General features: G+C 37.6%; 1 protein-coding gene across 4 annotated transcripts in view; it reads left to right on the plus strand.

The window, feature by feature from the left end:
- Positions 1 to 774: 774 nt before the first annotated feature.
- LOC137262294 (tetratricopeptide repeat protein 17-like) overlaps positions 775 to 17,244 on the plus strand; it is a 70,758-nt gene continuing 54,288 nt past the window's right edge. For all 4 annotated transcript variants that reach the window (XM_067800109.1, XM_067800111.1, XM_067800110.1 and 1 more), the window contains exons 1-2: positions 775 to 901; positions 13,771 to 13,915. In XM_067800109.1, the coding sequence (XP_067656210.1) occupies positions 788 to 901; positions 13,771 to 13,915 (259 nt within the window). In that variant the 5' untranslated portion in view covers positions 775 to 787. The remainder of the gene's footprint in view (positions 902 to 13,770; positions 13,916 to 17,244) is intronic.

The following is a 17,244-nucleotide window of genomic DNA, read 5'->3' on the forward strand; positions in this document are numbered from 1 at the left end:
ACGCATTTCCCTTCCTCGTTGAGATTTCCAGCACATGATCTTGTTTAATGTTTCTCTGTCGATAAGAACATTCTGTGAAAACATACTCTGTGTATTTCCGTTTCAGCTGCATGAACATCTGCCACCAAGGGACCCGTGAAGGTCCCGGGGTAGAATAGGCCTTCAGCAACCCATGCTTGCCATAAAAGGTGACTATGCTTGTCGTAAGAGGCGACTAACGGGATCGGGTGGTCAGACTAGCTGACTTGGTTGACACATGTCATCGGTTCCCCATTGCGCAGATCGATGCTCATGTTGTTGATCACTGGATTGTCTGGTCCAGACTCGATTATTTACAGACCGTCGCCATATAGCTGGAATATTGCTAAGTGCGACGTAAAACTAAACTCACTCACTCTGCCACCAAGGAACTGCACACTTGAATCAGATAGAACAACAAAACAAACAAACAAAACTGCTGCAATTGAAAAGCCATAAAATCATTCTTGGAAATATCAGTAGTATCGATCTGCAGTGCACATTGTTGTCATTGTTTATCTTGCCTTGTCCTTAAATTCTCATCTTCATAATTTAGTTACCTATATACATTATTGGTTTCCATATATAGTGCGTGTGTCTAGCGACATTATATTTCCATGAAAGTAACTATATTTGTTGTTTCTTCTTAATAAGTCGACAAGTTAACTATCTTGATCGCCCGTTCAATGTTCGTCTGCCACGTGCACCTGTTCCATAAATAGACTTAGCCCGGCGCGATGATTCCTCATGAATATTCATCATCACAAACATGGCGCCGTCCATGGTTGTGTTGGTTGCTGTGAACCTTTTGCTGGAGCAAAGTTTATTGACGAGTGGCTTTATGCATTGGGTTGTCACTGAAGATGGTAGAGTACAATCTCAGGTATGTGAATATTCTGTAATTATACATAGATATGTGTAAGAATTGCAAGATGAGAGATTTGTTTACATCGTTTGAGCCTGTCAATACTCGCTGATCCAGCTTGCCTGTCCGGAACACGAAAATATTTTTGTAACTTGGCTGACGGTATTGTTACCTTGAGGTGTATGGGCAACATATCATTACACAGAAACTAAGACTGTATAAATATGACGGACAAACGGCTTAACAGCTTGTCATTTAGCTCAAGACCTGTCAGTTGTACTTTGAACTGAGTAGGGTGACTTAGCTGTTGACAAGTCCAGTGAATGATTTTGACTAGATCAGGAGAGAACTGTATAGCATCGTAGTAACGCAGACAATTTAGTTGTTGCAGTCTAAAATGTAGGTCATGTTTTTTCGCATTATTTTGTTATATTTTCCAAGTAATAATACCCATAATGAACTGGTAAAATGTACAATAGTCATTGACGCAACAATAAATATTAGTGTTCCAGAGTCTACATCACCCAAACTGAGAAAACAAATGAACTCAAGGACCAGGTCATTCTGAACCGTTTTCATATTGTTATATGAGATTATTTGATTATTTTATATAAGAATACACATTATTGATGAATGTTGCTTCAAAGCGTGGTATCACTTGTAATCAGGCGATTGGGAGCAATACTGGCTGTTTACTAATGGAGATATTTTAGTGGTATTTACAGAATTACTCCATCGTTTGTTAAATTAGTGAAACAGAATTCCTCATGATGCTTAATTAATCTCTGATGTGTAAATCCCCTTCACTGTTGAAGGGATGGGAAGGGAATGATGTTAGTAGAAATAGTTCTTTTCTCACAACTAACTGTTCAGTTTTCAGGATGAGGCCTTTTATGGATAGACAACTTCTAGATGTTCAGTTATTGCCATTCCAGAATTTCACATGCTTTTCTTGAAATATTATATATTTATATCAAATGGTAACCTCTAATAATTGATTATGTGACTTGTTGAGTGTTTTTCTACAAAAGATTGATAGGCAGTGAAACAATTAATGCCTTTTGTTAACTTGAACTTGGTATTCTATAGATTATGTGACATCCTCTCTGTCAAAGTGAAAATATTTTTAATGGTTTCATAACTTAATCATTAATGTTTCTCTTATCTTACATACCATGAAGAATTTTCTTTCACTTACCTTTATTTATTGTTGGGGAAAAATGTTGGCATTTGTACTTTATCGGAACTGTGCACACATGATACATGATAGCTATTATGCAGCGGTAACTGTTCGGCAGCCTGTTAATATTACTGGCAAACAAGGATAAGTTGGACCAGCGCAGAGAATGTGTTAAGAAAAAGGCGATGCACTGCAATGAGCAATCCCATTTGGTTTATGAAAGGGAGAGCAGAGGTAGAGTAATGCACGCGCATAATATATGATGATAAAATTGATTCCATGCATAGCTGTCATGAGACTCTCACGTGGTCGGTTGTAACAATACAATAATACTCAGAATCAGACACTTGATCGCAGACAACCTGGGACCCCTTCGCTCACAATAGTAAGCGCCAATGGGTGGCACTCATATGTGCTGATACTGGTCAATTGTCAGGTCGGTGATCAACTTATCCTTGCTTGCCATTAACTGTGATGGGGGTCTGGAGTGAAGACCATGGACTCGTTGGCTGTTTAGGGTACTAGGTACATGTATGTATTCTGACTTTGTTTAGGGTACATTTCTGTATGCAGAAATGTACCTAAGGTACACATATGTTGTACAGATACCAAGAATGACCCTGCAACACATGCTGAAAAAGGTCACATGTATTGTCGCCTGATACAACAAGTACTAGGTTCCTCAGAGTACAGAATATTTCACAGTACATACATCCAGTTCTTTGATGATTTTCTAAATGCCAAAAGAAAATAATAAAACTGGTTTAGGGAAAGCATACTGTGCGCTATTGTAATTTCAAACATTTTAGGGTGTGTCTCATAGGAATGTTGTGTCTTGACACTGTCCTGATTGACATATCATAAATTATTCACAATGTAATATGTGTGATGATACTGCACTGGAGGCAGTTTTGCTTTAATTTGCATATTTGATAGGTCATAAACATTACTGAGAAGGCTTAAAAGTAAAGTAATATCTGGTTTTATAAAATATAAATATCTCATTTCAATCGATACTTTTGCTCAGGTTAAATTGTGAGTGTCATCATAGCATGTTTTGTTTTCAAGAAGAATTGCACATTCTCTGTGTATTTTACTTTATATGTGCACCTAGACTAGCATGAATTAAATATAAATAAAATGGTTATTATGTGAATTGATACATGATTCAAATGGGAATTGTAAACCAAAAGTCACTGTGTTCTGTAATCTGATTGGTTGAAAAACATGATCAAATGGTATTAGATTCCCGGAAACTGCAAGACTATTCACTGCGCATTGACCTCGCAAACAATTGTTTTGTTGAGTCATCAACAGTGGTGACGTCATTCAAATCATATTGTGACGTAAAGTTAGAATGACGTCACAAATGAGCAACTCCAGGCGTTACCGTGGGAACCAGCTGAAATGGCCTGCTGATGACACTTCACTGCTGTACCCGTACTCGATGTAAACGAGTGCAGACAGTAAAACCCTTTGGTTTACTTTTGTGTTTACAATATCGATGAACATCATGTGTTGGCCAATTTCCGGGTGTTATTGAGTATTTGAAGCATGGGAATGTTTCATTTGAAACCTCCGGCTGACGCCATCGGTTCCAAATGCATTCCCGAATGTTTCATTTGAAACCTCCGGCTGACGCAGTCGGTTCCAAATGCATTCCCGTGCTTCAAATACTCAATAACACCCGGAAATTGGCCAACACATGATGTTTATCTCCTAATTGATACAGGATTTAAATACGAATTGATATAAGGTAATGTTATGAATTGATAGAGGTATCTCTGTATGACATGTGACATCGTGTGAGAATATTATCAGTTCAGTGGTGAATCATGAAGTTTCTTGTGTGGTGATATGTTATCTATAATAGCCTATTTGGAGAGCTTGTAAATGATTCATCTGTATCCACGTTGGATGTCAGTATACCTGTATCATGTATATACAAGTTGAGGGGCATTTACTGACATATTTCAAGCATGCAAATTTTAGGGTTCAATTCCCCATGTGGATACAATGTGTAAAGCTCATTTCTGGTGTCCCCTGCTGTGATACATCCTCGATATCTCCAGGGTATACGTTCCGATGAGTCCCAACTATACCCTGGAGGTGTCCATGGGCATCTATGATAATTTTATTACCTCCCTTTGCTGGCTCTGCATTCTCACAGCAGCCAATCAGCTAAGCTGCTGTTGCAACCAAACTTGCCAGTTTCAACAAAGAGAGCAGTCACAGCTGCGAAGGTTTGTTTGCAGTGCGACTCAGATTTGGGGGAAATCATATAGACAGATTGACAGGTTCGAAAATTTAAAAACATATGCAAGAACCCTTTCTACCTCTTTCAGAGAACCTCTGCATGGCTTGTGTTGCTAAGTTTAATTAGTTCAATAATTTAAAATCTAACAGTGAGTTGTGATTGCTATGCTTAACTTCCCAGCATAGACACTAAAAAGGCAACTAAGGGAGGTGATAGATGCATCGGGCAGCCGTAGATGCATCCAGGGTGTAGTGGAGATATAACGGAACGTATGCCACGGAGATATCGAGGATGGCTGTAATATTGCTGGAATACTTCATGTCAGGTCCACATGCAGTTATTTACAACTCCTGTAAAATATATGACTGAATATTGATGAATACAACATTGTTGTCTTTTATTGCAATTTGTATGTCACCTGTCAGTCACCTGTGGTATCAAGCACTAGATTATCTGGTTAGCTCTGTTATTTACGGACTTCCATCATGTAAGGGGAATATTGGTGTTTGGTGTGATTGTGTATCGTCATAACCCAACAGTCAGGAAACAATGCTCATTATATTGATCTGTGGATTACCATGAATATATTTGTTATAATCTGCGTAATATAACTGGAATGATGCTAACTGCTGAGTCAGCAAATGAGTGAAAGAGACCTAGATGTGTACCATTTTACAATGAATGGCCAAAAACGTAAAAAGAAATCTGGATTATTGATGAAATCACCCTGACAACCAGGCTGCTTTCCTGACGGGGCACTGGACTAGCTGTGCGTGACACCCTCTCTATCCTTATATCTGTGATAGTTACTGCCACTCCTTCTTTTGTCCTGTTGATACAGCAACCATACTGCTGATTTTATTCTTGCCATTCCCCACAACGTCTAGGCAGCATTTTTATGGCCTAATATTAAGGTTCCCTATAATTTTATTACTTTTCAATGTTCGTGATGCCATTCACAAATGTATTGTCCCTTCTAAGTTGTTTTCTTTGTTTAATCGCACTGGAAACTTTCTGTTTCCTGCATTGTCCTGCAATAATGATTATTCTGTCAAGGAAGTAGGTTCTTCTCTTGAAAAAGTCGTAGTTTTCCTCAGCTGACTGGGATTTTATCATACTGATATCCCTAGCAGGATATTCACTTTTCAGTTTTGTCAGGAGTAGTTTCCTGCCATTGTTATGTTTCAGTAGACATTTCGATACACCCAGTCAAGATATTTCTTGCATTCAAAGTCCATGTTATTCATCTTTATATCGTCAAAAAAAGAGCGAGTGAGTGAGTGAGGTTTTACACCGCTTTTGAGAAGCAGTATCCCATCAGGGACCACCAGAAATGGGCTTCACACATTGTATCCATATAGGGAATTGAGCCAGGCAGGGCTCCAGATAATTTTTCAACATCAGGAGTATATTCTCTTTATTTTTCCAATATAGGAGTACTGTTAAAACTTACAAGTACATCTAGAGTACCAAAAGGAATTTAATGGCGCATCAGTAATCTTGTGTTTTGTTTCAATTATGCATCACAACATTGCTGGTCAATAAACAATAAAACAAAAACCTTTTCAGATAAATACGTCTTCTGATGATTCTAAGAGTACACACCATTGCTGTGGTGTGTATCAGCTACATTGCCTAAATTATTTCCTACCGTATCATGGATATTTTTTATCAGTGCATACATCGATACGGCCCTTATCTAAAGTCCTGACTGGATCTTTAGTGCAACAAACATTCTAACTACTGGGCTATCCCACTAGCCCCTCAAAATGAGAATATTGCTTAAATATTGCTGGAACTCTCGTAAATTTATACTCACACAACACGCGTACCTATTCAGTAAATCAGATCATACTTTCAAGAATTCTGTTCATTATTCATGTAGGGATTGGGAAAGGTAGGGGCCATGGTCCATTTTGCAGTTTAGAATAAAAACTTCCAAAGCTGTATTTCCAAGAGGAAAAGAAATAAAAGAAAAAAGTGTTTTCCCCATGTTACTTTTTTCTCATCAAATATTTTAAAAATAGTCCTATCACACGCATTACTTTTGAAGAAACAGTGTCTGAGAAATATTTCATCTTATATATGCAGCCTTATAAGTGTCATGTTTGGCCACAGTCGTCACAGTTTCCTCAGTGGCATATTGTGGTCGCTGGTCATTGCTGTGAGAAATGAACACTGTCAGCATGGTCACGTTATGTCCAAAAAATTGTTTCAGCATTGTTTCACTCAAATATAAGTAAAAACATATCAACTGCTGACATGTAATTGTATGTGTTGCCCACCATTCACATTTGTTTCCAGCATCCGTGATATGTAATTAAATATGTTTTCTCTCCCACTGGTCCAATCTACGTTTTTACATCTTTTAGTGACCATGTTTAAAACTATCAAATGTTTACAATGTTTTTGGTTATTGATTTGTGTCTGTGTGTGTGCTGCTTCAAGTGTGTAACACATCAGCTGAAAGTCTAATTAACAATCAAGACCACATGGCAGTATTTTCATGAATTAATGACAAGGTTCAAATTAATAGTGCCACCTATCCAAGGGAACTCATAAAATTGGTTCTGGTAGACTTGATTTGTATGTACTGTTACGGTTAATAATTTGCCATGACAAAAGGTGTAAGAAATCCCCTCAGAACCAGCAAAATATAACACAGACAAGTCTAAAATATTTAGTATTTTGTATTGAGCAGAAAGCAAAGGCAAGATAGAAAGATTCACATTAGAGGTTTTATGTACAATGCAACTGAGTTAAATCTAAACTAATGGGTCACAAATAAAATGTCAACTCACCAGTCTTAATGTCAAACCCGCCCACTTGCGCACACAGAGTATATAAAGGGCTGCTCAGCCACTGTTGAACGGTCTGATGAGTTCATTTCGAACAAAACCTGTCACACCTCTGCTACTTACATACAGTGCCTATCCCACTCCGACGGGGCCCACTGTCTGTTTCACCAAAGTCTTGGTTTGAGAGGGAGAAACAGCTACACTGAGTGTAACACGGCGAGTGGTCAGGCAGTGGTCATGTAGGTCAAGCACTGACAAAGGCAGGCTGCTTTTAGCTGAATGATGTACTCCAGTTATCCATATGTGTCTGTGTCAACACACCAAACATCCTTTATATACGAAGTCACTGATTCCCGAACATTCGAGCACGATACACCACCATCACCATTAACATACAATTTTCGTGACTTCCAGAAGTACATCACATACTCAAAAGGAGGTAACTCTAAAGCACTAACTTAAAGCCTGCTGCCAAAGTACAAAAAGCACTGAACATTTATGATACGAAATGTGACTCATAACAACTATCACTCAAAACTCTAAACATTGTGACCCAGTAATAATTGTCACTTAATCAATAGTACAATTTACAGAAAATACACTTTCGTAACAGTGCATTGCCTCATGGGCAAAGACATTGTCATTATTAATAAGTACATTATTTTGATTTTATGTCTGTCGAATTAAACTGTGAAATAAAGAATTTTCCCAAGGTACACCGTCACTTAAGGATTTCTTGTAAGATCTATTGCTGGTTATTAGTGGTTTCTACATATAAACTTACAGTCATGTGATGAGATGTACAAGTTATAATGAAATACATTTGACTGTACTGATATCTTTCTGCATTTGAACTGAACATCATGACTGCCTTTCAAAGCATTTATCATGACTGTCCTGCATAAGAATGAATTATTCGTATTGACTGTTATCGAAACTGAGCAGATGATTGCTAGTTATCACAAATGTTTCTCTCTAAGAAAACCTGTCTATTTTATATTTCTTCAGGTCTACTACAACTAATAAATTTACTCCAGAAGTTAAGCTTCAGCACAGCCTATATTGATGAGTATGAGTGATTGTGCTTGCACTGACATCTCTGAACAGCACTTTTCAATAAGTAGTAATTCATCATAATTCTTCATAGCACATTGGTTATTCTGTCATTACCAGAGATTTACGTTGAGTCCTATATTTGAGTGTCCCTGGGACTCATGCTTCTAATTTTCAAATTATGCCATAACCAAGCTAGTAGCAGATTTCATTGTTACTTCATTGAAATGTTGTCAAAAAAGTATTTGGACCTTTTCTGTGTCCTTCTGGATGCACTAATAAATATTGCTGCGTCCATTGTTAATTTTTATTTGTATGGGATGCAGGAATTTGATCTAAGAAAACATCAAGTAACTGTCAGATGATTTGTCCTTTCAAACATGTGATGGCCGAGGGGATATGTCATATTCTGATGATGATGACAAATTCTTATTTGTATAGGATGCAGGAGTTAAAGTCCTGCATATCCCTGCATCAATAATGTCTGAATTGGAATCTTTTTAATATCAAGTTTTATTTGCTTAAGTATGCAGGGATAAACCTAGCTCAGAAAAGATATGAGATGAAACCTCACATGGGACCAAAAACATGAGATTTTTTCAGATCTTGTGAAATTTAAATGTTCATGATGGGGTAATCTTTAGAAATTTTAGCAGTGAATGAGATGGTTTCGTTAGGAGATGCTTTTGGGGAGGCATGATGTTGCAGAACACAACTTCCTAACATGAACTCTGTGCAGCGTCAGATAGTGCATAAACAGCATACTACTGCAAGGTTCAGAATCTACCATACACCTTGCAGCGCTGCTCGTTTTGTACAGCTCTGTGTGCAAACTTCCATACCTGTAGTTATGTTTTGTAGATTAAAAATATGTAGAAAGCAATGGGAAGATCTTTGACAAAACGAAATAAGGACAAAACCTCTTTCAGTAAAACAGAATACCTTCAGCATCTTTGAACCTCCAGGAAGCTCAAAGGTTCTACTGTGTCAACTTGCCTGGCTCCCCTGAATATGGTTATTGCGTCGACCTTGGGTGTGAAGTTATCCACCGTCCCTGAGCTCCAGTCTCTCCCGAGATCTTACAACTATGCAGACTATAAGCCCTTGTAAGAGAAAGATTTTAAGCATGTCACATATGAGACCATTTGCTCTCTTAGCTCTAACTACAGCTGCTCATATGTCCGAGTTCCATCCTCTCAATGTTTCTCAGGTACGTTTTGAGAGGTATAGACATGTTAAAGTGTTTCTTGGGTTGCGGTGTGATTTTCTTGCCAAAAATCAATTGTCAAGACAGCAGGACCGTACCAGGGATTAGGAAAGGCAGGGGCCATGGGCCATTTTTCACATTAGAATGACAAAATGGCCCATTAATAATTTGAAATTTAATATTAACACAAGGCCAATGGCCCATTCTGAAGTCTGAAAATGACTAATACTGTAATCCTGAAAATGGCCCATTGTCAAAGTTCTCTTTCCCAATCCCTGCTGTACTTTTACAATTTCACTGCAGTCTACTATTTTGTGTCCAGATGACACAGAAGATTTGTCCTTGTGCCGGATTGGAGCATTAAGGATTTACCTGGTTGCCTTTAAGGACTATCGCAAGCTACGTAAGAGACTATTCATCCCACATTCCACTGCCTCCACCTCAGGAAGTCTCTTGTACTACATTGGTGTTTTGGATGAGATCTACAACCCTGTGTGCATATGCCTTGGCGGACCTAACTCCACCATCAATGGGAAAGCCTCATGAGACTAGGGCGCTCACTTCCACTACAGCTCTTTACAGGAATTGTTCTCTCCAGACCTTCACTTGAAAGTCTGATAGCATGTTCGCCTTACTCTACCTTCGGGATCTCTCAGTAACAGTTGTGGAAGGTCTCCATCAGTTTGGTCCTTTGGTCCAAGCGCAGCAGTTCTCATCGACCCACATTTCCAGATGAAGCAATCTTCCTTTGTGCTGGTAACACAAGACTGGTGATGTTATCCATATCTTAGTACTTTTTTGATGTTTTATCAATGTTTTCCATATCTTAGTACTTTTTCATATGGGCTAGATCATTCTCACCTAGGGAACTAGGGTGTGTTTGCACTGTCATACTTGTGGCTTGATGGACTGTGAGGCCAGTCTTGTGTTACATGCAGAGATGATTGACACAGCACTTACTGACCTCTACTCTCCAAACAGTTACGCCAATGAAGTGTTGATTTCCGATTACCTATATGGGTTTTGAAGCATTTGGCTATTTCCTGTTTCAACACCTTTCAAGTTGTGTCTCCTGGGGGTGTAGTTTTGAAGCAGGGACTGGCCAGATCACCGGGATTTACTGATGAATTGTGGGGTGTTGCCAAACTACGTCCTGTTGCTTGTCAACATTTGCGGCTGAAAACCACATTAATTCGGGAGCGCCCACTCCCTGGATTTTGTGCTGTTTAAGCCAAGGGGTTATTTGAAATAACCGATCAAGAGTGTGGATTTGGCATATCAGGAGTTGATGCTTCTTCTCGCCTCGTTGTATTATGCATCCTCATGTTAGTAGTGTTGTCAGGGTAATCTGCGGCCCTCCTGCCAACAGTGGGATAATGCATAACCTGAGATACCTGATACAGTTTTAAAATTTTGAAATTTAAACCGTAAATTGTATATTTATATACTTATCCTATCTCACGCGATGGATGCCCACCCAATCTGCCCCGCATCACAGATTACTTGGAAGTTCCAAGACGAGAATGACAGGCATAGACCATCACTTGATCATCTGAGCATGCTGCACAGTTATAGAGATGACTGACTGGTACCGACATCAGGTTGTCAGAGGCCAGCAAGATTTGATTAAAACTTAGCTCATAACACGTTTCCACACATTGTCGTAGAGGAAGTGGATAGCTGCAGAACATGAGGTAGATAAGTTTAAAAGTATACAATTTATGGATAAAATTTTCATATTGTGACAGCTGAAGTGTATCACGACGACTGTTATGTGACACTGTTGGCAAGACTTCAAACAAGAGGTGGTTTGATAAAGGTTTGAAGTTGGATGTGACTGATTTAATGATCCACGTTCAGGTTTCAGGTTTTGCACAAGTGATTTGCCCCAATATAAGTTTTGCCAGTGTTTTATCAAGAATTATATATGTTCCCACAGTCTTGACATGAACATTTTTGTATCAGAACTACTGATAATATTGTCGCATATACATTCAATATTACCAGTGATAATAAAAAATGTCTCTTCCTATGCAATCATTTTAGTTTAAAGGTCTATAAGCAACACTGTTCGTATTACTGTAGCTGGAAACTGGTAGAAAACAAGTAGTCCCTCGGTATTTTCACAAGCCCCAGCCCATCAGGCAAGTGGACATATTGAAACCTCATTTGTGTACTATAGGCACATGCCTAGACTTACTCCAGTGAAATCAGTATCTTGTTATTGTTTTTAGATACGTTTCTGTGTGTTTCCTGCTTCCCTTGCACCTAAAAATTGACTATGGAGGCAACGAAATTTACAACTGCATCCACAGGGACACAGAAGACAACCAAGTACTTTTTGTACAAATTCCAGTCAAGTAACAATTACTTATCACTCAGTTAGCTACTAGCTGGGCTATGATATTATTTGCAATTTAATTATTTTAACAATTAATGTGATGGTAATGATACACAATCCAATAACAGTATTAATGATAATAACAAATACCATTACCGACATTTTGTTGTCCAGGACCCCTGAAAATTAAGAATATGACAGGACCCTAAAATACAGGGCTCATGGTAAATCCCTGGTGGTCTCCTTTCCTTGACATTCCTGCGAGCAATTAGAGAAGAGCAAGCTGGTTACAAAATGAGACACATTGAAATCATACCTGGTCAAGGTAGACTAATGAGTTGTGTTAAATGATAAAATGATCTGAAACACAGATTTATCATGATGTGGCAAGTGGCTACAGTGACAAGTCAGCAGTTGATGAATTCATTATAGTTCGTGAAAAAACATACGAAATGTTATTTGACATGTTTTGTTCATATTATTCATGACTATGACCTCTGACCCATTTAATGTATCAGACTGTAGGCTATTGTCAAGCCTGGTCTGAATATGTTTGATATTTATCACAACTTTATCAATAATAGAGTAGTCAAGTCTAAAACACTTATTTTTTAAAATTTGTAATTACTATTCTAGTAACTGCGAATTCCAAATTGAATTCTTGAATGTATACAGTTTGATTTACAGAATATGTGAGTGAATTGTAACAGCTGTAGGGTGAAGGTAGGACCATTACCTGTGCCAGCAGCTGTGACAGCTGTGAGCAATGTGTCCATGAAACAGTCTAATAGTTCAGAAAATAGCTTGTTGACTGTGTCAAGTGATGAACTAACCATGAAATGGAAGGATAAAGGATAGTTTGGCTGTATGGTTCTGTCAATAGTACACGAGTCTTATTCCAGAAATAGGCTTTCCACGTTATAACCATGTGGGGAATTGAACCTGAATTTTTTGTGTGAGAAGTGAATGCTTTCACCAAAGGGCTTTCCTACCATTCCTTAATGTCAATAGGCAAGACATCTTACTAATGATTGTAACTGGGGAAAATTTAGTCTATGTGCTCACACAAACTGATCACTGTCAAATAGAGGTGCTTACTGCAGAAAATTTCTATATATTGTGATGTGGAATCATATATTGCAATTTATCGTACCTCACTCATAAATGTTGATAAATCATTGGCTAAGTGCTCTGTTATTTCATTGTACCCCGCTGCCAATGGACACTCATTCACTACTTTGTGGTAGTACTTTTTTTTATCTCAAATGACATTGAAACACTCAGTGATGCCCCAAAATTACCAATGTTTTCCGAATGCAAATCGATGGAAGGGAGATAACTCTAAATCTGTTTTTCTTGTGTTGTCTGCAAAAGCTAGCAATGGCTACGAAAAGATTTACCTCGCATTCCAATAAATAAATTTGGACAATACATTCAAATGTAGTCCCTGTGAATATTACCGTAGTAAGGGAATTACAATGTGGCAACTTTACTAAGACCATACCCTCGGGGCCCATGGGTTGATGTACTCTCAGTGTTTGCGGGAACATCAACCTGTGCCCCCCTCGTGACCAGTGAACAACTTATGACGCACTACAATATATTGCAAAAAGTTTTTTTTCAACAAGAGCTTCTTGTAATCAAGATAGTGCTTGAAACAAGGAAATATCAGAAGATTACCAAGTGTTTCTGAATGCATGTCACAGTACCAGTTTTCGATCAGCGCATTACAACATGCGTTGTTTTCATGTCTGCTCTGCCTTACTGCTAAAACATTGTCATTTGTGTCTTGCAATATTTCTCTCAGTCAAATGAGATTTGCTAATTGGTTTATATTTGAACTTCTGAATTATGAACGTGTGGACTTGTTGGATAGCGACAAAAACCTGCGTCTGGTTGACTGCAATAACCAAGAAGTTGTATGTCGCTTCATGCACTAAACAAGAAGGTGTCATCCACAAATACATTGTATATTTCATTTTTCACTGACTAACTTCTAGACCGCTAATTAAACAATAATCAAATGAAGTAATACTGTTTTATGGTTTCAGGCGGATAGTGTATTCAACCTGCGACGACCCTACGATCTTGTGGAGTTTATGAAACAGGAAGAAAGGGCCACCACAATAAATATTTTGAAAAAAGAACTCCAAATACGGAAGCACGAAATTGATAAAAATGAAGATAGAGATACAGGTAAGAAAGATCTCTCCACACCTATTCCTTCTACCATCTTGTCTGCCTGTCATCACATCTCTCCATCCATCCAGCCCTTCTGTCCTTTCTCTGTTAACCCATCATCTCCAACCATCCACCCATCTGTTAACCTACCAGTCAATCAATCCATCCACCCATCAGCCAAGATTCTGGGTTCCATTGTAGACAACTCATATGATCAGGTGTCAGGCTCTCTGACACATGTCAACATATCCCAGTTGTGTAGATCAATGCTTTTGCTGTTGATCATTGGATTGTCTGATCCACACCTCAGTTATTTACAGACTGCTGCCATATAGCTGGAATTTTGGAATATTGTTAAGGCTAGCATTTAGCAACAGCCAAACCATACCTGTTCATGCTATCAATCCATCCATCAGCTAGTCCATCTATCCACATGTAGTTTTCTCCATTGATCCATTCATCCATTCATCCATTCAAGTTTTGATCTATCCATCTGTCAGTTCAAGAAATTGTTTGGTGTTTTAAAAAACTGAAAGGTAATTTTGTATTCAAACAACTACCCAGCATGTCATTTACAAAAATATTGCATACGTCTAAATAGAAATTTTTGAAAAATCCTGTTTGAATGTTTGGTTAAATTAAAAAAATAATAATGGTAAAGTATGCATAGGTCTCTTATGCAGTTTATCTTTGAAAAATCCATAAATTTCCTCTTATTTTCGGCCAAATTGTTCATTGTTCAAAAATAGTTTTAAATCGTTGGAAACATGTGGCTGCAAATTCATTTCTTGTAGGAGTCTTAATTGATCCAATATCTTTTACCATTAATTACCAAACCACAATCTACTTTGCAGGAATTATTGATAGTGAATTGGATATTATCAAATTTAACAGTCCTATAAAATTTCACTTACATAAAAACAAAAATTGGTACACTTTCTTTTCTCCATCAGTATATTATTTTTAGCCAAACACTTCCTTCCCACTGCAATTATATAATAAACCAGAATGAAGTATTTGTTGCGTATTGATAGAAAGCGTGAATGCTAACATGACACATGTCGACACTCCATGTGAGACCCATACAAGCCCATAGACTGCAGCAATCGGCAACAATAACCTGTATTGATTGATCCTTACCTGCCGATTTTATCTCCAATGCACTGCATAATTTAGTACATTCTTTCACTACAATGAATTTTGACGCAAGTCTATGCAAGTTAATGTTTGAACGGATGTCGCCATAGATACGCTAATAACAACAGGGAGGGAGTTTGTTTTATGGTGATGGAGAAATTCCTGATGGGGTTTTCCGATTTATTGCTGGATAAATGTTCTTGTTTGTGGTGTGGGTAGAAGAAATGAAAATGAATTGTTTCCCAGAATATTATAGACAACTAAAATAAGCCAGCATTAGCAGGGTTCTGAAATCTTTGTTCTCTCTATCTGTAGTTTAAAGCTAAACAGTGTTCAGACTATGGTCTTCCTGTTGATCTTGAGTTTGTACCCACATATTTTAATCTACATTTTTCTGTCAGTGATTTCAATGAAAGCTTGTTCAACTCATTCATTGTGGCATACTTTTATTTTCGTCTATAACATTTTAGATTATTTTAATTCCTTGATTTAAAATTTGAAATGTTTAAAATCAAAGGGCTGAAGTGATAGATTATTGATTCTTCACTTTCACTCTGATACTGAAAAGGGGCAGTGTGGTTGTCTAGTGTTTAAAGCATTTGCTCGTCACACTGAAGTGTGAAGCCCATTTCTGGTGGTCCGTGCCATGATATTGCAGCTTTTTAAAAACAAACTCTCTCACTTAAAACTGAAAGCCTGTGTGCTACTAGTAGTTAAATATGCATTTGAATCATGGCCAAAAGGATTTTGCATGACACAACTTTTAACATAAGGACTTCTATCAAGGAAGCAAGGTCGGGGTCGAAGTGACATGAATATTGCAAGCAATATTATATTGACCTCCACCTCCCTTCCAAGAGTGAAATTGTTATGTTATAAGCAATGTCATGCAAAGTCCTATTGTCCATCAATAAAATACATATTTTATTACCAGTTAAAAGTAATTTTGATTTTGCAAGTCGGTGAAAACAAACTTAAATAGCATTCATCCTAAGACAGGGCGACACCATTTTTGAAAATCGTGATGTCAAATCCATTGGAATTAATGAGATTATGGTTTATTTTCATCAAGTTAGAAAATCAAAACTACTTTCTACTGATAGTTAAATATGTATTTGAATCATAACCAAAGGGAGTTTGCATGACACAACCTGTAACATAACCTAAGCGAGGTCGGTGTCAAAGTGAAAATACTGTGCGATAAATTTCTTTACTTGCTGAATTTATTGGCTTTGTAATGTTCACTCACCAGTATGTAGACACTTGTCAATATACGTCTTTATACTTGGTCTCATAATCCTAATTACTTTATAATCATGCTTGTGTCTATTTTGAAACTTAATAAAAAGAAGCGATCCGCGAATGTATAACAGGAATGTAATATGTAGACATTTTACAGTTTGCCTATATGAATCGTAATTCACACACACGCCCTTGTGTATGTCGTCTGCATCATTACACTTCACAACGAAAACAATGATTCTGTTGAAAGCTATGACAGCTTAATAAAAACAAAATGCAAATGTTAAAATTAAAGTTATAGGAGCAATGTCAGGCTATTACCTTGTTTGAAGAATGTATCCATCAATATCCACAAAAACGAGTGATATATAATTCATCTGCAGATTTCCCAAAAACGTGATGTATCGTTTCAGGTTTTTCACATTGCTGTATATTCTCATTGGTCACCCAAGATAGCACACCTGGCAACTAATTGCATAATGTACGTCATTCTTTTAAAAAAGTTATTTAGTTATCCAATAATGAGCAATCAATCAATGTATTGGCAGTTAATCCTTTGAAAGAAGGGTGTTGTTTTTACATAGACACAGACATGACAGAGTGTATTCAGTATAGATTAGTAAATGTACATACATAAACACTACCTTTTGACAAACCCCACATTTGAAACCACATAAAAGTAATTAATCAATCAGCGTGGTACTGGTTAATCCTTTGATCGATCCAGACACAAGAAATTTGTCGGGTAATCTAAGTGGCGTTACCACTAATTATACCTGTTATAAATTCATTAACTGAGCATCAAGTGAATGATGACAAATAACATGTAGGTTTATACCACCTAACACAGAGTACAACCTATCGACACCAAGTGATTTTGACAGAATCGTCTCTGAAAACAAGGGTTGGAACTCGGAAACTAGGCAAAGCAGGAGACAAAACTAAATGATAGTAGATTGTGAGAA

The sequence above is a fragment of the Haliotis asinina genome, chromosome 14, assembly GCF_037392515.1.
Source record: "Haliotis asinina isolate JCU_RB_2024 chromosome 14, JCU_Hal_asi_v2, whole genome shotgun sequence".
NCBI classification, from domain to species: domain Eukaryota; kingdom Metazoa; phylum Mollusca; class Gastropoda; order Lepetellida; family Haliotidae; genus Haliotis; species Haliotis asinina.